The sequence below is a fragment of the Neurospora crassa genome, linkage group III, assembly GCF_000182925.2.
Source record: "Neurospora crassa OR74A linkage group III, whole genome shotgun sequence".
Classification (NCBI taxonomy): Eukaryota; Fungi; Ascomycota; class Sordariomycetes; order Sordariales; family Sordariaceae; genus Neurospora; species Neurospora crassa.
Genome location: NC_026503.1, coordinates 3,745,867 through 3,769,710, shown reverse-complemented (window position 1 = coordinate 3,769,710; position 23,844 = coordinate 3,745,867). Strand labels below are relative to the sequence as shown.

The following is a 23,844-nucleotide window of genomic DNA, read 5'->3' as shown; positions in this document are numbered from 1 at the left end:
CGAAAACAAGCCACACACTAGGCCTGTGCGGCTCCCCAAGCTGCCCTAACGCGGGGAGTAAGTGTGGCGCGCAGCAAGGGACCTGTGGCTTGCGCTCTTCTAACTGTTCAATTGCGTCACGTGGAGACGCAACCACACGCTTAGAAACGACCGTGACTGGTGCCCCTCCACTCCTCCACAGCGAGCCTTGTGCCATTCACGTCTCAGCGCTGTTATTTCCATCAAAGCAACTTAAAAGTATTTGCAGATAGTGGCGCATAGGTCTTTGTGACATCTTGGAACTCGTCTGAGCTCACATAATTTCTGTGAAATCCCCTTATTCTTTCTGTATATTGTTCGGGGTGTGATGATGCTGTTCGTAAATTGCATTGCATCTCGAAGCGCGACGGATGCAGTGAACTTGGAGTACGACGGACAGTGCAGCGTCTTCTGCTGTAGTTTGGTCACACGGTACGCGGCATTCGGATCACGCCAAAAGCAGGAACGCCGCCCACTTCCTATCGTCATCCGCCCAACTTCACAACTCTCGTCGGATTGACGCGCTGCAGTGATGCCAGCAATGTTGACTTTCAACGCAGGAGCGACCAAACAAACAAGTGCATGCTCTTAGTTAAGTACGGCAAATTCATCTCATTTACCTTTTTATCTCCATTCCGAAGGTGTTCTAACAATCTGATAGGTGTGATCAACTGAATCCACGAGTGCGTTGTACTACCAGCCGTCGGATGAACTACTCATCGTGATCGCAACTTTTGTGCTGCGATTTTGGAGTTCTTCAGGCCCGTGGTTCTGCTATGTGGACCGTTTCGCTGCAAGATCTTGGGTTTGTGAACTCAAATCGTTCAAGCGACCGATGCAGTGGATGCAGGCCCTCCCGACCTGGGACGAGAGGCAGGAGCAGCGTCGTTGAACTCTTGCCAACCTCACCTCCTTCTCGTTCACCGACAAAAGATGTCGCCAGTGCGAGTCGATATTGGATTGGTGCTTGCGCTTGTCCATAATCCCAAGACATTGTCATTATTGGGCACGTTGCATTTTGTTGGTAGGTCTCGCAACTCTTTTCAGGCGCATAAAATGTGGCCTCCGCATACGCGATACGTCATCTTATTTTTTTTTTTGTGGACAATGAGGGTCGGAATGCGAATAGCTTCAAGGCTCGAGTTGTTGTTGCACCACTTGTTTTGGCGATGGAGATGGAGGCACGGCTATCGCATCAGAGGGTCCCTGCTAGATCGCGTCTATATGCCGTCTCCTGGCCAGGCAAAAGCGGCGCCTTGGCTTACTCCCTTCATTCGCTCCCTGCATCTCTCTACAAACTTTCCATTCGCGTCTTGACACTTGGGGCATACCACACACCAGTTAGGAAACATCGAGGGCATGAGGATCTCTGTCCCCGTTGGGATCATACGTCGACCCTTGGAGCTCACCCTCTTAAATTTTTTTGGGTGGAGGGGAGGAAAACATGGGGCGCGAAAACAATCCCCCCATCATTCTGCTTCATAATACCAACGCCCGGCGAAACACCCATATTCCTCAACCGCCACCTCTACAACCGTTCTGAATAGCGACAGTTAGCATATGGCATCACGCGTTATGTACCTCGGGCCTTTCTTTGGGTGCTTGAACATTTGACGAGGGCTTGCCTTAAGCGAGCCATGCGGGCTTTCGCCGATATACATGAGCGCTACCTGGAAATCATGTTATGGCATCGACAGGATGCTCAAGCTCTGGACTCTGGGCTACGGAGGGGATGACCGACGGGCAGGATTCCAAGGGGAGGCGATGGATTGTGCGGTTGGATGGAACTTTGTCATGATAACAAGCGGCCCGTTGAACCTGACACACCTGGCTCCAGCGCTAGCTGTAGATAGAAGAAAGACGACTTTTCGCCTTGGATTCGTTGATGAATGTGCCTATGAAGCAGGCGCCTTGTGCAGTTCTCTTGCTGTGAACTTGGGCTGGAAGCCCTGGGACTGTTGCTGGCGGCCCGGTACGTAATTTATTGCGGCCGATCTCTTATAACATTCAGTTGCTCCTCACTGCTGCACCCACTTTCTCTCTTGCAAGCACCCTTGTTCGTTCTTCCACCTCAGCACCGCAACGCGCAACGAGCGAACGAAGTGCCATCGGCCACTACAGCACATCATGGCTGACGACGACTCTTCCGATCTTTCATCCATCTCATCGCTATCGGCGCCTCCCACTGATGATGAAGCCGACATCCAGGTGGAACGCCATCAGGGCATCTTGAAATTCTTCCACAAAGTCGACAAAAACCCGGCCTCGAACGCACCCAGGGAGACAACGCCACCGCGACGCAAGAGAGAGCCTTCCCCTCCTCATGAATACGTTTTAGCCGATAATCCTGATATTGCCGTATGTTATTGCGCGTTTCGTCGCGTTCAAAGGACGACATAGCACAAACAGTCGCGCGTGCCATTGCATGTGACGCCACCGGTTGCTAACATGGGTATTCTAGTTCATTGTCATGTTCCGTTCCCGATTCACCGAGGCGTTTCCGAAAAGCCTGGCCAATTTCGGACCCCAAGAGCTGGAGCGTGACGTGGTTGAGACTATCCCAGGCGAGCGCGTCGAAAACTTTCTCTGCGCGCTGCTTGGCCTTTTGCTTAATCGCAAACAGGACGTCAAGTGCGTATTGCCCCGCCTACAGCAGGCCAAAACCATTTCTAGCAAAACTTGCTAACCAACAAACCCAACACAGAGCCGGTCATTATGGACGCGCCCTCGAAGAAGCTATTCAGTCGCACAAGAGTCAATGGGCAAAAGAGTGGGAGGGCCAGAACCCTCTTGCTGGAGGTGCCACCTTTGCCTCCATGACCCCAGTACAACGGGTATGCCATTTCACGCCGTACTCAAAATTCCCAGAGATGCAGAAGAAAAGAAAGGCTAATCCGCAATTGACCTCAAGCTCGCTCTCCTACGCACACTGATCCATTGGTCCCTTGCGTCCTCCGAGGTCGTCAAGACCATGATCAATAAAAACTACAGGACCCGCCACGAAGACGATTTGAATGTCGGTGTCAGTGTCCAACCTTGGGGAACCGACGGCGACAAGCGGAGATACTACCTGATCGAGGGTAACGACGACACGCATTTTCGAGTATATAGGGAGAGCAATCCCGCAGGGCACACACGAACATGGTGGAGCGTTGCCGGTAACATCGAAGAGCTGAAGCTGCTTGCCGAGAAGCTGGAAAAGAATGACGGAGGACCCAAGGCCCGAGCCCTGGCCAAGAGAATCGCCAATAGCATTCCGCGATTCGAAGCAACCGAGGAGAAGCGCAGACGAAGAGAGTACCGGATCATGCGCAAGGAGCAATTCAAGCGCCCGGAGCCCGGTCTTTCGCTGTACGAGGGCCGCACCCGCGGCAAGCGCATGAAGTACACCTTTTCGGACGACGAGGACGACTTCTATACGGATTCGACCGCGACCCGGCGGTCCGCCAGGAACACCAGGAACCACACCCCCGCCGAGCCCGCCGGCCCCATCACCACCGCCAGCGGGCGGCAAGTAAGAGCACCCACCCGGTTCGAGACGACGGCCAGCAATCCTGCCAGTGCCCAAGGCGACGATGATGTCGAGATGACGGGAGGCGTCGCTGACGCGAAGAATGGAGACCAAGTAGAGCTCACAGTTGGACCCACAGGCCGCCCGAGACGATCAGCCGCCGTACATCACAGCATGAACGGATGGAGCTCTGCCGCCACCACCACCACTAAGAAGAAGCGCAGCAAGGACGATGAATACGATTCCGAGGACGAGGACGATGCTAGTGACGAACCGGACTTTGGCGATGATGAGGAAGACGAGCATGTCCCGGCCGCTGACGACGAAGAGGAGGACGAAGAGGACGAAGAGGAGTATGAGGAAGATGCAGACATGGCGGACGAGGACGATCTCGATGATGATGATGATGATGATAGCGATGCTAAGGGTGACGATGATCACGACAACAGCCTTGTGTTCAAGTTCCCCATCCGCGTTGGCTTCGACGAGAATGCCAAAGTCACCAAAATTGATGGTCCGACCCCCTCGCCAACGATTACTCACAAGCATCCCCGGACGGCACACAGGAATATCGTGGTGAGCGAGCAGGCGATTCCCGCACAGTCTCGAGGTCAGTCGGTCGGCGATGGTAAGGAGAATGATGTCCCCATGGTGGACGCGGATGATGAGCCAGCAGCCAAGGAGGAGATCGTTGCGATCCCGCTCAAGAAAGCAACGGCCGAGCGCCTGGTTGAGAAAGGCGGTGGTGGTATCAAACGTCCCTTATCACCGCCCCCGGGCCTGGGTCCGCCCGGAGGACAGCAGGGTTTACCGATTAGGAGCCCTGAGAAGCCTCAACCTCAACAGCTTATTGGCCTCTGAATGAGCTGTTGACAAGTGTCAGAGCATTTTCTGTTACGTATGGGTAGCCACGGTTTAGTTTTCTGTACCCTTCTATTGTTAGGTTATGTTGGAATTCAGTCACGGGTGAAGTAGGGAGTTCGGGGTGTACAAAACATGGATGAGGAGTATCGCGATGCACGAAACTATGTTCTGTCAATCAAGATTACGTTATGATTCGCGACTAGGAAGAAAAGAAAGACAAGTGGAAGGAATCAGTAGGTTTAGTTATGGGGTGATGGTTCTCGAGTTCTCGTTACCCTGAAGCGAACGGAACTGACATTCTAAGCGAAAGCTCGAAGGGGAGCTTCAGAGGGAACGGAGTAAGAATGCAGTGTGTGCCACACAAGACGGGTGAAGCAATTAGACCGGCAATTGTGTGGTTATGATAGCATCTCGATCCTTGAATTCCTTAGTTACGAGACAAGTTGAAATCTTGCGTGCACAGCATGTGACGGTCTCTTACCCAACGGACATGCAGCCAGTCGGATATGGCCAATGTTCCCATCTTACCATGAATGCGTAAGTCAAGATGCTTGATTCGAGTCCATTTACAACACCGTGCAATGCAGCGAGGCAAAGACCCTTCAACCAAAGCCCCTTTCCCACAACTATTTGTCCACTCAAGCGTAACCACCGCCCAACTCCCTCTGGAAGTTGTGGCTGAACGCCTCCACCACCTTCCTCCCCTCCCTTCCTCCGTAGCCACCGCCTCCGCCGAAGTTCTGTTTAACGTTCCAGCTACTGGATCGGCGAGTCTGGAAGATGCGTACATTTTGCGACCTGTTTTTCGACAAAGCGAGGGTGAAGAAAAGTATAAGAATGGATCCAGAAGATGAGTTTTCTTTTTGGGCCATATGATAGCTTATGGTTTTACAGAAGGAGAGGGACCAGGAGCAGGGGGGATCTCCCAGTTGTTGACCCCGTACCACCAGCGCCGCACCCGGGCTCCGATCGAGGAGCCGTGAATCTGGGCGTTTCGGTTCCAGGACTGCCAGCCGCAGACTAGGATATTGTAGAGGAGACCTTGAACTAGGGGCATCATGACCTGTTGTTTTTGGACTGTTAGTTGTCCGGTATTCATTTTGAGAGGACGGCGATGTATCTAGAAAGCCAGCGGGGCAAAGGCCGGGAAATCTCTAGATGAGAGCGATGATGGTGGTGTAAATATTCCAAAACAAAAAAAAGCAACTTCAACATGCCTGATCCCTCGCCGTAATCAACACCACCTTCCACCACGTATCTGCATTGCGTATACTGTGCAGGTAGCTCTGCTCGTACCGCAGGTCCGGGATCGGGGGTAGGTGATGGATGTTGCGCCGGGGCCTGGACTTGACCACGTTGTATTCGCTCGCCTCATCCGTTTCTGTTTCCGACTGTGCGTAGTCCTCCTCGTCATCGTCCTCGTCGATCCCGTCGTCAGGTATGAGTGAGTCATGATGCTGACTGTGACTGGTCTGGGTCCGGAGGGACGCAGGCTCGCGCTTGGACGCGGCGGTAGAGGGGTTGATGTCGTGCGAAGGAGAGGGATCGCGCTTGATGTGCGCTGTTTGGATGGTCTCAGCGATCTGTATGGGGATGTCGGAGTTCATGGTTTACGGCGCAGACTGCAAGTTCTATAGCCCGTCTCGAGGTTGTTGTCTATGGGAGGTGTAGAGGACTACTCTGCTCTGAGGTGAGGTTACGCGCGAGCGGGAGATAGCGAACATCGAGGTCAATCGACATCATAGCTTCAGGTACCTTCCGGGGTTGGCGCAGTCCACTGGAGCGGTACGTATTAGCTCCTGTACATTGCACTACACACCAGGGCAGTGTATAACACACGTAGGGCTACGGGCAGGCAAGGGGCCGACACCCAGCGACTACCTACCTCTAGGTACATATTGCTCTCTCCGGGCAGAAATGTGTCACAGTCGCAACTTCCAAGGACGTAACCATGGAAGACACCCGGCAGTATAAAGGCAGTAACAACATTGAGGCCAAACATCAAAAAGTCGGCCGTAAAGGAACGGCATAACACATCCCATCGAATTTCTAAGTGGTTGACTAGGTACCTAGGTAGGTACTAACACGGCCAGACCGCTTCCATTGTCATCGCCTCAAGATTGCCATCTTTGTTCCTGCTGTGACGACAATCCTCGACACAATCGTAGGCTGATTCGGAGCAATTCTCTGCAAGTTCAGTCTGAAACGGGAAGGAAATGTGGGACCCGGTGTGCTGGACGGCCAAACGCCACAGCCTGAAGTTGTGCCAAGTTGATGCGGTGTTGAACTGAAGGACGAGGTCAGGCGGGAGAAGGGATGTGCAGGTGTGAAGGGTTCAAGTTGCTAAGGCCCAGGGCAAGGGGCCCCCCACGCCAATGATGACTCGCGTTTCGCCCCACCTGTGACGGAGAAAAAGAGAAGGTGCCTGATAAACACACGGGCAGACAGGTCGAATAGGGCAGCGGAAACCCCTCTGTAGGTACCTTGTGGCAGGCGTGGCCCACTCGCTAGGTAGTGAACATAGGTACCGGCAAACTAGGTACGCACCTACGTCTGCCGCATTTACTCCAGATCAGGCGGGGCATTCTCCCGGCTTCTTTGGGTTCTTCTTACTGACAAGCATCAATTCAGCCAATTAGCCCATTGTGCGCTTTCAAACCAGGTTAGTAGTTCTAGAACTGGAACCCCACTGAATACAAGGAAATCCAGCGGCGAGGCACATTGGCCAGGCGAGGCATAGTCGAAGTAGTGGGCAAAAAGAAAAAGAACAACCCCAACCTGCCCACTTTGTGGTCCTGCCCTGCTCGCCGCCCGTTGAAAGCAGATCCAACCAAGGTCGACATCACAAACCTCGCTCGCTGCACCAACTTAACTTCAGGGGCGCCAGCAGCACTTCGTCTTCCTCATCTTCTTCACCACCCCAAAACAGCCAAGATGGATCCCAACGCCAACGAGGCCGAGAAGAACGTGAGTGGCTCATCATCATCCCTCTCCCGACTGCGCGCGCGCGCGCAAAAAAAAAGAGAAAAAAGACACAGTTCCCGACGTGATGTTCGCATGCTGACGAGATGCTCTTGTCCCTCATAGATTGAGATATGGAAGGTCAAGAAGCTGATCAAGCGTCTTGAGGCCGCCCGTGGAAACGGCACCTCCATGATCTCGCTCATTATCCGTACGTTTGTCTTTACCATGGCATTGTCACCGCCGTCTACCCTCCCTTGATCACACAGCGAGATCATTGGCAGTAATCCTCGCTGCTCTGCTGCTTACGGCCCAATGTCCAGTGGTGCTAACCCTTGATCGTCTCCAGCCCCCAAGGATCAGATCTCCAGAGCCGCAAAGATGTTGGCTGAAGAATATGTGCGTCACCATGCTTCCCTCCAATCTCGACACCCTTATTGTGTCGGACAGTTGTTCCTGACTTAGCACTATAGGGCACTGCCTCGAACATCAAGTCGCGTGTCAACCGTCAGTCCGTCCTTTCGGCCATTACCTCCACCCAGCAAAGGCTCAAGCTCTATAACAAGGTGCCGCCCAATGGTCTTGTCGTGTACTGCGGTGAAATCTTGACCTCAGAAGGCAAGGAGAGAAAGGTCAACATCGACTTCGAGCCCTTCAAGCCCATCAACACCTCCCTCTACCTTTGCGACAACAAGTTCCACACCGAGGCTCTTGCCGAGCTTCTCGACTCCGATCAGAAGTTTGGTTTCATCATCATGGATGGTAACGGTGCTTTGTTCGGCACTCTCAGTGGAAACACCCGCGATATTGTCCACAAGTTTTCGGTCGATCTTCCCAAGAAGCACGGTCGTGGTGGTCAGTCCGCCCTGCGTTTTGCCCGTCTCCGTGAGGAAAAGCGTCACAACTATGTCCGCAAGGTCGCCGAATTGGCTGTCCAGTGTTTCATCACCAACGACAGGCCTAACGTTGCCGGTCTCGTTTTGGCTGGTTCCGCCGATTTCAAGAACGACCTGAACGCCTCCGACTTGTTCGATCCCCGTCTCCAGACCAAGGTTGTCAAGGTTGTCGATGTCTCGTATGGTGGTGAAAACGGTTTCAACCAGGCTATTGAGCTGTCCTCCGAGACCCTCGGAAACGTCAAGTTCATCCAGGAGAAGAAGCTCATCGGCAAGTACTTCGAGGAGATTAGCCAGGATACCGGCCGCGTCTGCTACGGTATTGAGGATACCCTCAAGGCTTTGGAGCTCGGTGCCGTTGAAACCCTCATCGTCTTCGAGAACCTTGAGGTCAACCGTTGGGTTCTCAAGGACAGCAACGGATCCGAAGTGATTCTGCATACTACCAAGGCACAGGAGCAGGCCAGCCGCGACGCTTTCATGGACAAGGAGACAGGCCAGGAGATGGAAGTTGTTTCCCAGGAGTCCTTCCTTGAGTGGATTGCAGAACACTACAAGGATTTCGGTGCCACGCTCGAATTTGTCTCCGATCGCTCTACCGAGGGCAACCAGTTTGTCAAGGGCTTCGGTGGTATCGGCGGTATCCTCCGTTACAAAGTCAACTTCGAGCAGCTAGCTGACGTCAGCGACGATGATGAGTACTACGACGATTGACAAGTTGAATCCCTCGCCGACAACGAGGGACCCGGAACTCAAGCTATCCCGTCCGAGCCGACGACGACACCTAAAGCTGATTCAGCGCCGCTTCTCAAGCCAGCCAGCTCGGGCAAAATGTCCGCAGCTCGCTCCGGCGCAAGCCCTCATCAGCCGGGTAACCACCAGGTGTCCCGCCCGAGCCCGCTTCGCTCTATGATGACGGCTTCTTGAGTTTGATTTAGTGGAATCTAAGGTATGGCATTTTCTTGTTTGGTCGACCTCTGGCCACTCGCTAACAGCCGCAACAGAATCAAATTGCCTATGACTGAAGCGGAAGTTCTATAAATGGGATGCAGAGTTGATTCTTCGCAAGTCTTACCAAGACCAACGAATGAATTGTCCAAAATCCCTTAGCTGGACGCAAAGCAATACCTCAAGTTGGAAGATGGAAAGGATTGAATGTCTAGCGCGGAACCATGAGGAATGGATTTGCTTTTATTCCGGGGACTGACAGCGTCTGTCTTCATGAACACTCTTTTATGCTTTCGGTTCATAAAAACTGGGTTATGGAATTTTGGGTGGAAAAAATCAAACAGGTCGATATGAGATATGGTTTAACTAGGGCTTAGTACGCGGTAGCCTAGGACCGAATTCCACGCTCATTCTGTCTTTGTTAGATCCTGATGGCTTTTAGTTTCGATTGTTCTTGATAACCGTCTGAAGGGTAACTATCTACAGTTGGCGCTCTCAAATAGTGCCCATACTCCAAAGATCAACAAAAAAAAGAGCTGTCCTATTGTACTGTTATTAGCGTAAATACTAGGTTTCAAAAGCAGGGACTATGCAGTCCTCGGCGATCACAATGTCATCACTCGTTCATTGTGGGGCTGTCCTGGAAACGCGACTTTGATGAGGTCTGGGAAATCTGAAGCCGGTAATCGGGGCCGGAGCGGGGCCCGGCGGTCGGACCTTTGAGAGGTAACCGTGTGTGGCCGGTCGAAACCAGCATGAAGACAATTCGGGATGCCCGGTGAGTCTGAGTTGAAGGTATGCAATAGAGCAGCTTGTTGCTCGGGGCAACGACACATGAATAGTGGTACCCCGGGACTTCAAAATTACTTCTTTCACCAAAAATCCATCTACTGCGTCAGGTACCATGCACATGGGTCTTCCAATGCTCCGCTGTGCTCTCTGAATGATTGGTCACTGGCACCTTTTATTCCCAACTCATACACAAATCAGGGGACTTAACTCTTCCAACTTCCTACATCCGTCCACGATAACCTAGGATCTCTTTGAGCGGTAATCTGGGTACGTGTGTTATTGAAAGCATATTGGACGGGTAGACAGTACGGTTGTGAACGGCCGCGCAACATGAGCTCAAGAACGGCCACTGCGCCGACATCGGAAGGGACTCGGGAGAGGAGTCACCGGAGGAAGGTCGCCTTCTTGGGACCTTTTGCTTCATATTCTCATCAGGTATGTGATCCGCATGAAATGGGCTTAGAAGGGACGGTTGAGTGATTTCGGGTTACTCGTGGGCTTGAGGGACTCGGGTCACCTTGGAGAATGGGAGCTATCGCGGCCTGTCAGGGTTGAGACAGTGCATCAAAAGGAGCCAGAAAAAAATGGATAGTGAGACTATCCAGCTTGAGGGACATTCAAAGGCTTTGACTTTGATATCGCTGGACAATTTTTCCTTCCCAGTAGTGTTCATGAGACTAATATTATTGACTTGGGGTTGTTGCAACGTATAGGCGACAAAATCTGCCTTTCCAAACCAGGATAAGTGGGAACTCATCCCTACAACGACGATCAGAGGTCTGTTGAAGTCATATTTTTTGAACATGAGAAGCTTCACTAACACCGACTACAGAGGTCGTTGACGAAGTCCAGGCCTCCAATGTGGATTTCGGCGTTGTCCCCTTCGAGAACTCAACCCATGGCACCGTCAGCTTCACCCTCGACTGCCTTGCCGACCGCGCCTCTACCTACCCTAACATCACCATCTGCGGCGAAGCCTACCTAGACGTCCATCATTTCCTTCTAGGCCGGAGGAAGTCTTCCCTACTACCTAATGTTGACCAAAACGCAAAGGGGACGCCCCTAACTTCCCTCTCCCACGTCAAACGCGTCTACTCCCACCCCCAAGCCTTCGGCCAAACCGCCAAGTTTTTCGCCACCTATCTCAAGGGCGTCGAGACCATCGAGGTCTCCTCCACTAGCAAAGCTGCCGAGCTCGCTGCTGCTGACGCCACCGGCTCGAGCGCTGCCGTAGCGGGTGAAGTAGCCGGCGAGATGGCCGGCCTGGATGTCCTTGCGCGCTGCATTGAAGACCGCGAAGACAACACAACCCGCTTCTTTGTCCTGCGCAGACGACCCTGCAGCAGCCGCAGCGACGACGGTGTCGAGCAGGAGGTGCAGCTGCCCGAGGGATTGCCGTGGACCACGGATCGGGCAGAGTCTCTGCTTGGGTCTCCGACCTCGGGAGGATCGCCCGTTTCTCTATCGCCTCGTCCGTCTTCGTCGGTTTCTGGCAGCTACGGCGGGAGGAATGATGATACGGAGAGGATTGACGCTTACAAGGGCTTGTATAAGTCTATGGTCTCGTTCACGGTGCCGCATCATACGCCCGGCGCGCTGGCAGATGTCTTGGGGTGCTTCAAGCGGAGAGGCCTGAACCTGACGAGCATCAATAGCTTGCCGAGCCTGATTGCGCCGTTTCAGTATCTCTTCTTTATCGAGTTTGAGGGCAATCGGTGGGATGATCCGGAGGGGAGGGTGAGTGGGTTGGTTGGGGATGTGGAGTGGGTTGAGGGCGTGGCGGAACGGTGGAGGTGGTTGGGTAGTTGGTTGAATCAAAGGAGGAGGTAAAATGGAGGACATACTCATCGGACAGGATAGGCAAAAGATTGAGAAGGGGGGATCAAAAATAGACTGGCTGGTTTACATGAGGCGTGTCATATATGCCATGGGATGAAAAATGGGCTAGAGTATGTATGGTACTCGAGCCTCGAGCATTGATTCGGTCAAGCTAACTGACGAGAAGTACTAGGAAACCTCCAGAGTCATCCAACGCTTGAGATTATGCTGGCTCACGTTCGTCGACAGAAATCCTCAACCATCTACCAATCTAGTGCGAAGCAAATGGATTAAATCCTTCTTGGTGAGGCCATCCACCACCTAGGGGTCTGCCTCAGGAAGGATGTTGAACAGAGTACACTTGAATCGATAAAGCGGTGCGACTAACACTTCTTTGGGATGGCTTCGCATTGTTGCTTCTCTTGCGATTGCTTTTGGTCTGTAATCCGAGTATCAGGTTGAGTCATCGTGATCCTACCTCTCCAATCGGCAGCTCACCACCACTATTGAGCATTTTTCTGAGCCTCAAACGCTTATGGTCTTGGTGAGAATGACACCAAGTACAATTCAATACTGGTTTCTTAATTTGGTTCTTCGGCCATGGGTTGAATAGGGGAATTTTTGGGGCTCTCATTGGGCTCCAAAGAGAGAAACTGGCCTCCGTTTGAAGCGTCATGGGACAAGAGCCAGGGTGGAAAACGCCACAGAAGCCTTCTTATGCCTCTCTCCGTCTCCTACGGGACCCCCCAGACTGGAAGATATAAGAAGGTGGTCCCCTTTCAGTACCCGTCTGTCTGACAATCGAATGCTTTTTCCACATTTGGTAGCTCTAGAGTGGAAATGGGCGTTTTCTGTACCAAAATAACAAACAAACCAGGGTAATATGGTAGTATGGAAAGGGCCAAGAGCCTACTTCGAGATATCAAACAAAGCCCTGTCTCATATGATTACTCCAGTCAAAGGTAGTATGTTCGAGAATCTTACTTCAGCTGCTGCTGAAAGACGAGGAACCAGTAGACTGAACCAGGAACTCAACAACGACAAAAGCAGCTTTAACAGTGCAGAAAGCCTACATTGAACGGGACATATGGTCAGATTTCATCTTACTCTCCCAGAAAATGTCATAAACCTCCGACTGACATACGCTTCTTTCTGTGACAGTCCCGTTTACTCTGTTTGTGAACTCTAACCTTGACCACCCCATCCTCGATCAAAACCTCAGAGTCTCACCAAACAGACCATGCAAACGAGCATGACCACCCTTCGGCGCCTCTTACGGTACGGCCAAGTTCTCCGGGGCCATCTTTTCCCCGGGTATTCTGAAGCCTGAGCGAGTTCCACGGAACATGGAAGCACTGTCTTTGTTTTTTGCAGCGTGTCCTTCCATCCTCTTTGGGACTAGCATGGTAGAATTAACAGCTTTTCAAAAGCCTCCCAACAGTTATGGCAGCTAACCACTATCTTTCGTATCAACCACCTCGTTTTGCGCTGCAGCTCGCGAGCCGAAAGTGCCAAACTTACAATCACACCAACTACCGCTTTTGTTCTAGATTCCAGTGGGGCCAGGTTACTCTGAGCATTAAAAGAATTTCCATCTGGTTCTTCCGAACTTCTTCTCCTTTTCTTCCTTCTACCTCACCCCTCCGTCACTCCGTCACTCCGTCACTGATCTGCATACCTCTGCTACAGTCCTGTAACGCTTTTGACATTCAGCCCTTCTGATATTTTGTTGACTGCAGAATCGTCTTCACAAAAATTCTCCAAGCAACCATGGAGGCAGTCCAGACGGGCGACAAGCTCATGGAGGCAATCGCCTCAGCGGATGAGTCCACTCTTCGCGCAGTTCTGCGCGGCCTTTGCGCTAGGCGTGAGGTTGAACAACTCATCGGCAAGCATTTTTATGAACTGAACAAGTTCAACGCGGCCAAGGGAAGAAGTTCTGACTCCAAACGGAAAGCGACGTCTCCCGTTCATATCTGCGTTGAATGTGGCCAGGCTTTTGAGGAAGACGACAATAAGAAGGAATGTCGCTTCCACTCAGGTATGTGTGCGACTTCTGCCTCTCTCCTTGGGCAGATAGCTGACCGGCGAATAGAGGAAATGGAACTCGACGAGAATTCGTCCATATGGGCTGACTATGACGAGAATTGCTTTGGCGTGATGGATTCGGAAGAGAACCGTAATAATCCTGACACCCTCGGGGGATTCGTTTATCCATGCTGCAACAAGCGAGCCGATGAGGCAGAAGGGTGTCAATTGGGTTACCACCGGGCCGCTAACAGCAAAAGAGGAAGGGTTGATGTTGATGATTCGGCCGATCAGAAGGACGAAGGGGAGGACGACGAAGAGCAAGAGAAGGACGAGTAAAGCGATAGCAACGGCAAACAAACGAGGCGATTCCACACGATCCAGCACTGGTATGTTTGTTAGTCTCGTACAAAAAAGTCAAAAGCTTTACTAGGTGTATGAAAATTTTCAGCCCCATATGAAGGATTTTGTTATACAGGCTTATTATCCAATTTTGAAGGCCTTGAAGGAAATGGAGGGAGGCATTGGAGGACACCCATCAGAGGCTTCTGTAGTAGCGTCACAAACCCGTACCTTTATCCCATATCGCTTTACACAGGGAACAGTTCCTCTTTTGAAAGGATAAAAAGAGCTCCAAAGCTTCCCTATTCAACTCATAGTCGAAGAACCAAACCAACCACCAAACCAGTATGATAATAATATCCCGAAGGAGGGCTCAGTCTACTAAGTGCATAATGGAATTTCTCCCAGGTCGTCTCCCTCGTTTCTTCCCTCAGATATCATCTCTTCGGAATATAGCTACCTGCTCTGCCAGCTATCCAGAACCCCCCTTGGACTTAGCCTTTTCCATATACTTCCATAAAATCACCTCCTCATACCTCTTCAGGTGCCATGGAGAACAATTCCAAGGACGAGAAGCTCGCAGAGGCAATCAACAACAACAACAACAACAACAACAACAACAACAACAACAACAACAACAACAACAACAACAACAACAACAACAACAACAACAACAACAACAACAACAACAACAACAACAACAACAACAACAACAGAAAACACTGCCGCTTTTATTGAAGCAAATAAAGTCAGCAACGTTTTGCAACCTCCCTGTTACAAATGTCTAAAATCATGTGCAGAAAGCCTGGTGATCGACTCCTGATTTAAAGTGTGGATTTATTGGAACTTCAATTTTCATGGCCCAGGGGATACGCCGGAGAACCGCAAAAAGGACCACCTTTAGGAAGAGCCCGTGTATGCTTGCTGTAACAAGTACCTTTTTAGGAAACCGGCTGTAGAAGGGGTTACCATCAGGCTCCTGAGGGCAAAAGAGGAAGCCCTGATATTGAAGATCCTGCTGATGTGACGTGTCGCTTGGAGTGGGATTCGGTTGAGCTTGACGAGGACGCGAACGAAGAGGAAAAGGACTAGAGTAAGCAGAACGAAGAAAGTGTGACGATGGTCCAGCTTGTTGTGAGATGATCTTGAGACCGAGGGAAAGAAGAGAGAGGGAAGACGACCGGGAATTTGGAGTATTTCTCAATGCAAATATAAACAGTAAAAGAGAATTACAGTAATACTAAACGCTATGCTATGCTCGTTCGTTGATCATATGCTACTCATCCTCTTCGACGTATTTCCTCCTCGTCCGCCTCCTCTTAGGATGGCGGCGAATCTGATCGTCCTCTTCACTCTCATTCCATGACTCAGTTCTCTCACTGGCCTGCTGATTTTCCACACTCTCAGCAATCGCATTTTTGCCTTCACTCTTCATTCCCTCTATAGGCGGGACTCCAAGCCTCGATTCCTCAAACAACATCGTACTCCTGTCCCCAACATCCATCACCTGTTCCTCTGTGATCCAGCCCTTCTCCACCGCAAAGACCACCACATCCCCCGCCGCACCGAAACCAATGCTCCCTTCTTGCCTCACATCATCCACTTGCTCTGGGTCCAGGTACTTCCACATCTCCTCTGTTTCCTCCCTCCACGCTTTCAGCTCGCGTTTGTCCCCTTTGAAGTGTTGACAGAGGTAACTGTAGATGTATGACAGCCATAGAACATTAGTGTACGGGTAATATCCCGCCCAGGAAATCGATTTTCCTTCTGGTGTGTTGTCGAGCAAGTGGGAGCGCATGAGTCGGTAGATATCGCACTGAGGCGCGTGCCTCGAAGTGAACATTGCCGGGTCTTTTTCCAGGTCGTAGAAGACGACTGCTTCCTCTTTGACTTCTCTGTCGGCCGTAGTCTTCCGTCCGATAGGTGATGTCAGGCATGATTCTACATCAGGCCCGATCGTCTCTGGATCCGTAGCCCTTGAAAGACCATAGTCCAGAATGGTAACCTCCAATCCTGACCAACCGAACTTGACTCCTCCTCCTCCCGTCGTCTCATCATCCCCTTCGGCCGGCTTCTTCTGCCGCGCACCCCTGACCCTTCTCACACACAAATTCCCCTCATGCAAATCCCGATGCTCAAACCTCACCATCCCCTCCGCCCTCGCCATCGCCACCGCCGTACTCAGAAAGACATCCCACAACATATCCTCCGCCCCTGTTTTCACTTCAACCATGAAATCCTCCAACGCCGTGCCCGCGTCTCCCAACTCCACCACCAGAAACCTCGTGCTCTCCAAATACCGACTCGGAGACGGATAGAATTGCGCCCTTCCGGGGTCCTTCCTCTTCATCTTCCTCTGAAACACCTGATGCGTCTCCAACAACTCCTTTGTTCCTTTGCCTTCGACAATGAACCGCTCCTTGTAAATAACGAACCCCGGGATGTCGGCCAGCCATTCACTGATTTTCAATTCGCCTTGCAGGTCCGATTCGGCGTGGGGCTCTTCGTCCACCAGCCCGGACTTGATCTGGGCTTTGGTTTGCGGTTTGATGGGTGATTGCAAACGAATCACTTTGATGATGGACGTCCCGCGAGGGTTGGTGATGCGGTAGACTTCGGCGTAGGAGGCTTCGGCTATTTTCGTAATGGAGTTAAGGGGCGAGGGGGGACCGCAGATGTCAGACCAGGAAAGGGTGTGGAAGGAGGAGGTATCGTAGAAGGAGTATTCTTGTTGTTCTTGGTGGTCTTGGTCTTGTTGGTGTTGATGGGGGTTGGCTTCTTGGATAAGTTGGCGGACTCGTGGGGATTTGAGGGGAAATTGTTGTGGGTGGCGGTTAGTCGGGGACTTGGTTGTGGGTGGTTGAAGTGTTGCTGGACTTGGTTGTGATGGAGATGCAAGTTTCCTGAATGGAGAAAGTCGTGGAGATTGTGATGACAGTGAAGTCCTAAGTGGTTGTGGTGGTTGTATGGAGGTATTGTAACTCGTATAACTTCCTATTGAAGGTCGCGGCGTAGATGCGTAGGGCGCATCTTGGTGATCGTCCTCTTCATCAAGCAATATCGAGTCGAAGTGTTCTGTAACATCATGAACATCGTCCTCGTTGGACATTGGTTCCGGTTCTGGGGCTGATTTCGACTCGTGGTGCTCATGGTTGGCCGGATTGGGCTCCAAGATTTCGGGTTCCGAGATCTGTAATGGTTCCGGCTCCAGAATTTGTGGTATGGGTTCTCGGCGTGGCTGTTTCAACGGAGTCTTGGGCAGTTCCGCGAAAAGCAGTTCTGCCCTGCTCTTCGTGGTTGGCTTTCCGTACTTGCGGACCTTTGTTTTGGTTATAAGTTTCGACATCGTTGCATCTTACTCCTCGGGAGTGTTGCAATCGGCCAGAAAAAAAAAGAACGAGAGAAGTGCATGCGACCGTATTGTCGTTTGATTTTCATACAACGAGGCCGTCAAGGTTCTTTGACTCGTGCATCGCAACTCATACTCCTCCTGATTCGTTGATGATCGTGTGTTTTTGTTGTCAGGACAACCGCGTTTTGAGGTTCACTCAAATAGTAAGGTCCAGGGGCGCACGGGCCACCTTCCACACCTGCATGGATTGGGAGGATGTACTATTGGTTCCCAATACCATAAATGATACCTATATGACAGTGGTTATGAAGAGTGTTATGTAGATGACGAGAAGCGTAATGGTTAAACCACACATGTTCTACATCGATTTTCATTTCTAACTCCTTAGCCCTTCGCCCACTTCCTTCCCAGCCACATTTCCACAAGGACGACACATGCCTAGTACTTAAGTTGCCATAAGGGTATCGTACGCGCACAGTAACACTTCGAAACTCCATCGGAGAGAAGATCCAAAACCCGTACATCATGTTGTATATCACCGCTTGCTCTTCTTCTTTCTTTCTTTCTTTGACAAAATTTCCGGACCCAAACGACGATGAACCCACCCGTCCACCCATCCTCTTCACCCTACCACCCTGCCTAGGTATCCATCAGTATTAAACGTCCCTTTCAGGTTTCTTTCATGCAAAGGTTGCTTGCTTCTAGCTAAAAAGACTCCCTAACCATCCACCCCCACCCATCACCTATCATCACTGCCTCTTTCATCTCATAAACAACCCTTTATTTCGCCGACCTCTTGAAGGCAAGCAGCTCCGCCAAGCTGCTCAAGGGACATCCATGCTTCAAGAAGTCGTGCTCGATAAGCTCATCCGCCGATGCACGGCTCTTGACATCCACGCAGAGACACACCGACAAGAAAGCTTTCAGCTCCTTACTGAGCTTCTCGGGTTTCTTCAGCCTGGGAGTACCGTTGGTGGCGATGAGGTAGAGGGCCTTGAGCGGCTCCTCGTTCAGGTAAGGAGGCTCCGACTCGATCAGCTCAATGGCCATGATACCGAGCGACCAAATATCGACCTTGGGGCCGTACTCCTTCTGCTTGACGACCTCGGGAGCCATCCAGTAGGGCGTGCCGACCATGGTGGCGCGCTTGGACTTAGCTTCGGTCAACTTGGCGCAGAAACCGAAATCGGCTGATTACAGAGTTAGTTGAGCGTAAATAAGGACATATTGTGGAGAAACTTACTAATCTTGACATTGCCACGGGCATCCAAGAGGACGTTGTCACTCTTAATGTCACGATGGATAATGTTCCTTTCATGGAGATGTTGCAGACCGCGGCATGTCTGTACAAGTTTTAGTCAGTAAAGGATCGTATCACTCTCAATATTAGGCCTGCACGGCAACTCACCTCCAAGCAGATTGTAGAAATTTGCTCCTCCGTGATAACGGGGTTATTCTCAATGACATCAGTCAACGCACCACCCTCCATGTACTCCATGACGACCCAGAGTTCCGAGTCCTTATTCTTCAGGAAAGCTTCGACAAAGTTGACAATGTTGGGGTGACTGCTGTCCTTCATAACCATGATCTCGTTCACGATCAACTCCTTGCGCGGCTGGTGCGCGAGATCCATCTGCTTGATTGCAACCTGGCCGCGTCTTCTGGAAACGTTGGGATCCTGGCCCGGTCTCTCCCTGATCTTGGCGACGTACACGGAGCCAGAGGCACCCTGTCCGATCTTCTTCTGCTTGGAGTACTTGGCTTCGGGGTCTTCGTGAGACACAACTTCCCTTAGCTTCTGCATAACCTCCTTCTCCGACATGGTCGACATGCGAACATCCTTGGAACGCTCAGAAGCAGCGGGCTTGGACGTAAGGGCTGCTTCAGCGGCCTTGACGCCATCTTGAGGCTGCTTGGGACCCACGTTAAGCGGCTTCACGGTCGTAGGAATCTTGGATGGCTGGTTGGCCGATGGGTGAGGTGGTCGTGGCGGGGCCTGGCCGTTCTGGCTCCGTTGCGCCTGAGCCTGCTGTTCGGCCCGTCTCTGCGCCTGCGCCTGGGCAAGATCACGCTGTGAGCTGGAACTGGACTGCTGTGCGACGGGCGGGCGGCTCGAACTGGAACTTGGTGGGGGAGGCGCAGGTCTCTGAGCTTTGAGACTCGGTGCTTGCTGCAAGCCCTTGGGTGCTGGTGGAGCGGCGCGTGTTGGGTTGAAGCGATCGGCACCACCATAACCACCACCTCCAATCTCCTGCTGAGCCATAGGAGTCTTCGTCTTGGGAAGGGACGCATTATAAGCTTCCTGATCCCGGCGATCCCGCTCCTCCATCTCTCTCTGCTGGCGCTCCAGTTCGCGCCTTTGCTCCTCTCTCGCGCGCTCAGAGTTGTAGCTCGGCGACGCCTGCTGGCGCTGCTCGGGGGGTGATGAGCGAGAACTGGTGCCACCTTGCTGCTGCGGCGAGGATGGGTAGTTGGAGCTTGGGTTGCGTTGTTGCAACGGCTGCGTAGGGCGCGGCGGCGCGACGGAGTTTCCACCGCTCGGGTATCCGAGCTGCTTGCTCTGTGCGCTGTTCGATGGGGGAGTGGGAAAGTTGGGTGTGGGCGCTTGGCCGCCATTCTTGTTGAAATCGGAATAGAAATCGAGGACTTCAAAGACGGCTTGAGGGTTCCTTTCGTAGTCTTCTTGGGTAATGGCTGAAGAGTTGAGCAGCTTCGACCACTCAGGAGGCAGGCCGACGAACTCGCCGGTCTGGGGATCGAATCCGACGTGAACGGCATGCGAAAAGTTGGTAGGATTACTGACACCGCCCATGCCTGGGCAACGCGCGTAAATAAAGTCAATCCATTCATAAAGGTCGTCGTCGGCCTTCACGCGGATCTGAAGGGTCCTGATGCCATTTTCCTCCTCTCCGGGACTCGTGGAGGCACCGCTAGACTGCCTCTTGATCTCGAAAATGGTTCCTGCGGCCTCCACACGGCCGACATTGATAACGTCCTTGAGGTAGAGGGTATAGGCAACTTTACTGCTCTCGGCCTTGTGGAAATCCAGTGACTCCTTTCGTAGGATCAGGTACTTGTTCTTCCAAGGGTTGATGAAGTTCTTGCTCTCCTTGACACTGGCCCAACCTTGCTTGATGACGGCAAGGCCGCCGGTGCCGTCGTTGTTTGACATTTGTCTTTGGATGGGGAGGGCGATGGTCGAGCCGCTGTATGTACTAGTTACCCCTGGGGCAGGCGACCGGAGGCTCAGGTTGGACATGTTCCCAGGAAGGTTGGAGATGTTCCCGGGTGAATTGGTGTTGGGGGTGAGGCCGAGGCGGGGCTTGTCCGTGGGAGGTCGCGGCGCTGGGCCTGGGTTCATGAACGGCTCCCTCGAGTATATGTTGCTGTGGTTCAGGTCGAGGTTAGCATAATGTCCACGGACCCTGCTAGATTTCCAACAGGGGAAGGAATGAAGATGGGCCAAGGTAATGAAGCGAAGCTCCACTAGGGAAATTGACCAAGTAGCGGGAGCGAGATGTCATGTGGGAGAGGAGAGATTTGCGTGGTTGGGGCGAAGTGGGAGAAGCATAGCAGAGGGCGGGCATACCCATTTTGCGCCATTGTGCCGGATTCCAGTTACTCCTTGACTAGAGATAGGTCTGGTTGTTCTGGAGCCAGAAATAGACTGCGCGTAGTCGCGACGATCCCCTGAGTTGCGGGACCTGGAGTGTGACGGGTGTGCTTCCTATTGTCGCCGGGTCAATAGACGGTTCGAAAGGCGGGGTTGCGCATATGGTGGCAGGGTCGCCAACGCACCAGGAGGCCCAAAGATGAAGCCGGCTCCGTCCGAAAGACAAGGCGCAATGTGTACTAAAAGAATGGACCAGTATCAAACGGTGATGGTATAGGTGGTCAGTTGGCACAGGTGGGTTTGAGTTAGAAAAGGACTAAGCGAGTCGATTGCGACAGGGGAGAAGCAGCGACCAAGGAGAGGGTCGGTTCAGGCGCGTTCGAGCAAGACCAACAGGCGACCAGGGCGACATGTATTTGCGGTCCTGGCTCGATTACTTTTTGTTTCTTTAGTTGGATGCCACGGAAGGTTCAAAGCACGCCTCGTCGCAATGCTGTGTATTGCTGGTGCTGGTGCTGGCTGCTGTAGTGAATGGAAGACAGAAAGCCGAACGATGCGATGGCGGTCAGGCCAGACGATTGCCTGTCTGGTTCGCGAATCTGCGTTATCCTTGACGCCGGTGATCAACGGAGACAGGCTGGCGGGTGTCAAAGGGCAAGATGAGAGACCACGCTCGGAGTTGAAAGAAAGATGAGCAGAGTCGAAAGGGGTTGGCAAGGACTCCAGGCCGGCGCTGTGTGAGGTTGCAGTAGTAAGGGGTACACTACTGGTATTATTGCCTGTATGGGGCAAAAACGTGTAAGGGTCCTGGGATCCCGGTCGAGGTTTTGGTGCATCCAGGTTGTGGTGTCTTTCTTCTGGTACTTGGGTGATCCCATCTTCTACAACAACCAACGAGGGGACAGTACACTACCTCTACGCAGTAGGTACCTACCCACCTCACATATACCATCCATACCTAACTACCTTACCTACCTACGACCTATGGTCCAGACGCTCAACCCAGGAACAACAACAGTTAGCGATACGGGTGAGATGCCGTCCAGATGCCCTACTGTCTCCTCTTTGCGCTGAACATCTCTCACCACAGCAAGTTGAATGCCCGGTCGGATCCAAGAGTGGGAGCAGGGGCATTGTAAGGGTCCATCAAACCGTCAGTTACAGCTGCGGCACCCGTTCGAGCGACCATTGAACGTTGAAGCCTTGGACGGTTAGCGTGAGAATAGTGGGGAACGGGGCAGATGCAGTGCGCCAACGTGTGGAAGTGGCAGAGTAACCAAGACTGCGGCGGGAAAGGGGGGGGGGACAGCGCCGCGACCAGTCAGATCCATTGCAGACTTGAGAACGGGTACGTCTTCATCTTACTGCCTTGGCTCGGATGGATGCCGAGATACTTGCTTATGCAACACATTTTGTGCCTAGCGCGCAGGTACCGTCTTAACGCGGCTTATTGGCTTTTCCGTTTTTTTCTTATTTTTTATATCGACTTTACGCACCAGCGGCATGGTAAAAGAAGAAAGAAACGTCCGGCCACCGGGGAAGCCTGGAGTTCATTGCAATGGAAATTGATATGCTCTGCGCCAGTCTGGGACCTATGAAGTTGTAAATAACGATTGGGGAGTCCATCCCAAATATCTCTGCAGTTATTCCCTTCCCGGTCCTATATGCTGTCCGCCGTCGTAAGGCTCTCGCAGCACAGGCGTACAGATACCCATAAACTCGTTCTGAACACCCTGACCTTTGTGTGGTCTCAAAGATATTGGGTGCTACCTTCTTTGTCAGAGAGGTAAAGCCGTCATTACTTTAAACGCTTCATTCACCACCAACCTCTCGTCCGGTCCCGCTGAGGTGTTCGGGTCCGATGTGGACAGATCTCGACGGTACAAGACACCAATCTTAAACACCCTGGAGAATCTCTGCCACTAGTCCGACCGTGTTATGCCGCTACGATCAACCGACAGATAAGTCTCAGCTTTTAGACGAGGGTCATCGTACGTCGTCAATTAACACATGGATCACGTTCAGCAGCAAAAGCAACGGAGATGATACGAACGGTTCGACCAAGACAACTTTGAAGAATTCAAGGGTTTCTGGTCTTGTTTTCCCGCTGCGGAATGCGGATACGGGCATTCTTGAGGGACCTAGTGTTCCGTTGAAACACAGAAAGGAGAAGGACGGGAACCAGGTGATCGTCCCCTCGTACCGGATTTGGGTTCGCGTAGGTACCCCTTGCTTCAGCTCTTGGGTCATTAGTTACATGCCTACACTAGTAGAACCCCTGACTTTGGGGCTGTTTTTGGATCTGGTCCCTTTCCAGAAGAAAAATAAAAGAATCGTCATCCATTGAGCCCCTCTGGAGAGATCTTTTCTGTACATACCTTGTAAAAAAAAAAAGGTTCGTGTCACGTTCAAATTGAGAACCTTGGTACCTACACTGCGATACAAAGCCCCCAATCGCACGGGGCTCTTTTGTGCGTTACATACCACATATGTACACCGCACTAGTGTACAGATCTAGCCGCGCTTCTGATGCGCGACAGTGGCAAAGACAAAGCCTCGGGAAGGATAACCTTGAGACCACCCAAAACATCTTTGGGCGGTTCCAGTTTGGCGCTGAGGGGCTCGTGAATTGCACCCCTGTCTATCCTGAGACGGGAACTCGAGGCCTATGATAGCATGCTGACAAGGGGCGTCCGAGGGT

The 23,844-nt window shown here is 52.1% G+C and overlaps 8 protein-coding genes across 9 annotated transcripts; 5 read left to right on the top strand and 3 right to left on the bottom strand.

Annotated features, from left to right (window-relative positions):
- Nucleotides 1–515: 515 nt before the first annotated feature.
- Nucleotides 516–1,896, top strand: NCU16684 (hypothetical protein). The gene is made up of 2 exons (XM_011395755.1): nucleotides 516–614; nucleotides 680–1,896. Exon 2 carries the CDS (start codon nucleotides 952–954, stop codon nucleotides 1,333–1,335), a length of 384 nt encoding a protein of 127 aa, XP_011394057.1. The 5' UTR covers nucleotides 516–614; nucleotides 680–951; the 3' UTR covers nucleotides 1,336–1,896.
- Nucleotides 1,897–2,063: 167 nt separating this feature from the next.
- Nucleotides 2,064–4,852, top strand: NCU00412 (hypothetical protein). The gene is made up of 4 exons (XM_952205.2): nucleotides 2,064–2,376; nucleotides 2,480–2,649; nucleotides 2,723–2,852; nucleotides 2,930–4,852. Exons 1-4 carry the CDS (start codon nucleotides 2,146–2,148, stop codon nucleotides 4,388–4,390), a joined length of 1,992 nt encoding a protein of 663 aa, XP_957298.1. The 5' UTR covers nucleotides 2,064–2,145; the 3' UTR covers nucleotides 4,391–4,852.
- Nucleotides 4,748–6,511, bottom strand: NCU00411 (hypothetical protein). The gene is made up of 3 exons (XM_952204.2): nucleotides 6,279–6,511; nucleotides 5,611–6,170; nucleotides 4,748–5,456 (listed from the first exon to the last, which is right to left on the bottom strand). The coding sequence occupies exons 2-3, from the start codon at nucleotides 5,998–6,000 to the stop codon at nucleotides 5,274–5,276; spliced, it is 573 nt and encodes a 190-aa protein (XP_957297.2). The 5' UTR covers nucleotides 6,001–6,170; nucleotides 6,279–6,511; the 3' UTR covers nucleotides 4,748–5,273.
- A 354-nt stretch (nucleotides 6,512–6,865) lies between these two features.
- Nucleotides 6,866–9,811, top strand: NCU00410 (eukaryotic release factor 1). Its single transcript, XM_952203.3, has 6 exons — nucleotides 6,866–6,932; nucleotides 7,025–7,360; nucleotides 7,481–7,565; nucleotides 7,704–7,753; nucleotides 7,828–9,199; nucleotides 9,255–9,811. Exons 2-5 carry the CDS (start codon nucleotides 7,328–7,330, stop codon nucleotides 8,962–8,964), a joined length of 1,305 nt encoding a protein of 434 aa, XP_957296.1. The 5' UTR covers nucleotides 6,866–6,932; nucleotides 7,025–7,327; the 3' UTR covers nucleotides 8,965–9,199; nucleotides 9,255–9,811.
- A 160-nt stretch (nucleotides 9,812–9,971) lies between these two features.
- Nucleotides 9,972–12,465, top strand: NCU00409. 2 transcript variants are annotated; one of them, XM_011395534.1, is made up of 4 exons: nucleotides 9,972–10,425; nucleotides 10,704–10,767; nucleotides 10,823–11,939; nucleotides 11,996–12,465. In XM_011395534.1, the coding sequence occupies exons 1-3, from the start codon at nucleotides 10,321–10,323 to the stop codon at nucleotides 11,818–11,820; spliced, it is 1,167 nt and encodes a 388-aa protein (XP_011393836.1). In that variant the 5' UTR covers nucleotides 9,972–10,320; the 3' UTR covers nucleotides 11,821–11,939; nucleotides 11,996–12,465. The 2 variants fall into 2 exon arrangements, with proteins under 2 accessions (XP_011393836.1, XP_011393837.1); XM_011395535.1 differs by having other exon boundaries at nucleotides 9,973–10,425; nucleotides 12,002–12,389.
- A 1,004-nt stretch (nucleotides 12,466–13,469) lies between these two features.
- NCU00408 (hypothetical protein) lies at nucleotides 13,470–14,966 on the top strand (the record flags this gene model as incomplete). Its single annotated transcript, XM_952201.2, has 3 exons — nucleotides 13,470–13,849; nucleotides 13,904–14,171; nucleotides 14,723–14,966. The coding sequence occupies exons 1-3, from the start codon at nucleotides 13,579–13,581 to the stop codon at nucleotides 14,964–14,966; spliced, it is 783 nt and encodes a 260-aa protein (XP_957294.1). The 5' UTR covers nucleotides 13,470–13,578.
- A 382-nt stretch (nucleotides 14,967–15,348) lies between these two features.
- Nucleotides 15,349–17,678, bottom strand: NCU00407 (hypothetical protein). The gene has a single exon (XM_952200.2). It carries the CDS (start codon nucleotides 17,522–17,524, stop codon nucleotides 15,455–15,457), a length of 2,070 nt encoding a protein of 689 aa, XP_957293.1. The 5' UTR covers nucleotides 17,525–17,678; the 3' UTR covers nucleotides 15,349–15,454.
- A 195-nt stretch (nucleotides 17,679–17,873) lies between these two features.
- On the bottom strand, nucleotides 17,874–21,921 carry vel (velvet). Its single transcript, XM_952199.2, has 5 exons — nucleotides 21,329–21,921; nucleotides 21,120–21,257; nucleotides 18,939–20,916; nucleotides 18,774–18,873; nucleotides 17,874–18,720 (listed from the first exon to the last, which is right to left on the bottom strand). Exons 2-5 carry the CDS (start codon nucleotides 21,131–21,133, stop codon nucleotides 18,311–18,313), a joined length of 2,502 nt encoding a protein of 833 aa, XP_957292.1. The 5' UTR covers nucleotides 21,134–21,257; nucleotides 21,329–21,921; the 3' UTR covers nucleotides 17,874–18,310.
- Between the last annotated feature and the right edge of the window lie 1,923 nt (nucleotides 21,922–23,844).

What these genes read in the sequence shown, in the direction of transcription:
- NCU16684 (XM_011395755.1), top strand. Translation starts at nt 952, where the DNA reads ATGTCGCCAGTGCGAGTCGATATTGGATTGGTGCTTGCGCTTGTCCAT.
- NCU00412 (XM_952205.2), top strand. Translation starts at nt 2,146, where the DNA reads ATGGCTGACGACGACTCTTCCGATCTTTCATCCATCTCATCGCTATCG. An exon ending in AATCGCAAACAGGACGTCAA is followed by an intron (nt 2,650 to 2,722) that starts GTGCGTATTGCC and finishes AACCCAACACAG; the next exon opens with AGCCGGTCATTATGGACGCG. An exon ending in CCATGACCCCAGTACAACGG is followed by an intron (nt 2,853 to 2,929) that starts GTATGCCATTTC and finishes ATTGACCTCAAG; the next exon opens with CTCGCTCTCCTACGCACACT.
- NCU00411 (XM_952204.2), bottom strand. Translation starts at nt 6,000, where the DNA reads ATGAACTCCGACATCCCCATACAGATCGCTGAGACCATCCAAACAGCG. An exon ending in TGATTACGGCGAGGGATCAG is followed by an intron (nt 5,457 to 5,610) that starts GCATGTTGAAGT and finishes CAAAAACAACAG; the next exon opens with GTCATGATGCCCCTAGTTCA.
- NCU00410 (XM_952203.3), top strand. Translation starts at nt 7,328, where the DNA reads ATGGATCCCAACGCCAACGAGGCCGAGAAGAAC. An exon ending in CCAACGAGGCCGAGAAGAAC is followed by an intron (nt 7,361 to 7,480) that starts GTGAGTGGCTCA and finishes TGTCCCTCATAG; the next exon opens with ATTGAGATATGGAAGGTCAA. An exon ending in AGATGTTGGCTGAAGAATAT is followed by an intron (nt 7,754 to 7,827) that starts GTGCGTCACCAT and finishes TTAGCACTATAG; the next exon opens with GGCACTGCCTCGAACATCAA.
- NCU00409 (XM_011395534.1), top strand. Translation starts at nt 10,321, where the DNA reads ATGAGCTCAAGAACGGCCACTGCGCCGACATCGGAAGGGACTCGGGAG. An exon ending in TTGCTTCATATTCTCATCAG is followed by an intron (nt 10,426 to 10,703) that starts GTATGTGATCCG and finishes TGCAACGTATAG; the next exon opens with GCGACAAAATCTGCCTTTCC. An exon ending in CCCTACAACGACGATCAGAG is followed by an intron (nt 10,768 to 10,822) that starts GTCTGTTGAAGT and finishes CACCGACTACAG; the next exon opens with AGGTCGTTGACGAAGTCCAG.
- NCU00407 (XM_952200.2), bottom strand. Translation starts at nt 17,524, where the DNA reads ATGTCGAAACTTATAACCAAAACAAAGGTCCGCAAGTACGGAAAGCCA.
- vel (XM_952199.2), bottom strand. An exon ending in TTTCTACAATCTGCTTGGAG is followed by an intron (nt 18,874 to 18,938) that starts GTGAGTTGCCGT and finishes AAACTTGTACAG; the next exon opens with ACATGCCGCGGTCTGCAACA. An exon ending in CCGTGGCAATGTCAAGATTA is followed by an intron (nt 18,721 to 18,773) that starts GTAAGTTTCTCC and finishes CTCTGTAATCAG; the next exon opens with CCGATTTCGGTTTCTGCGCC.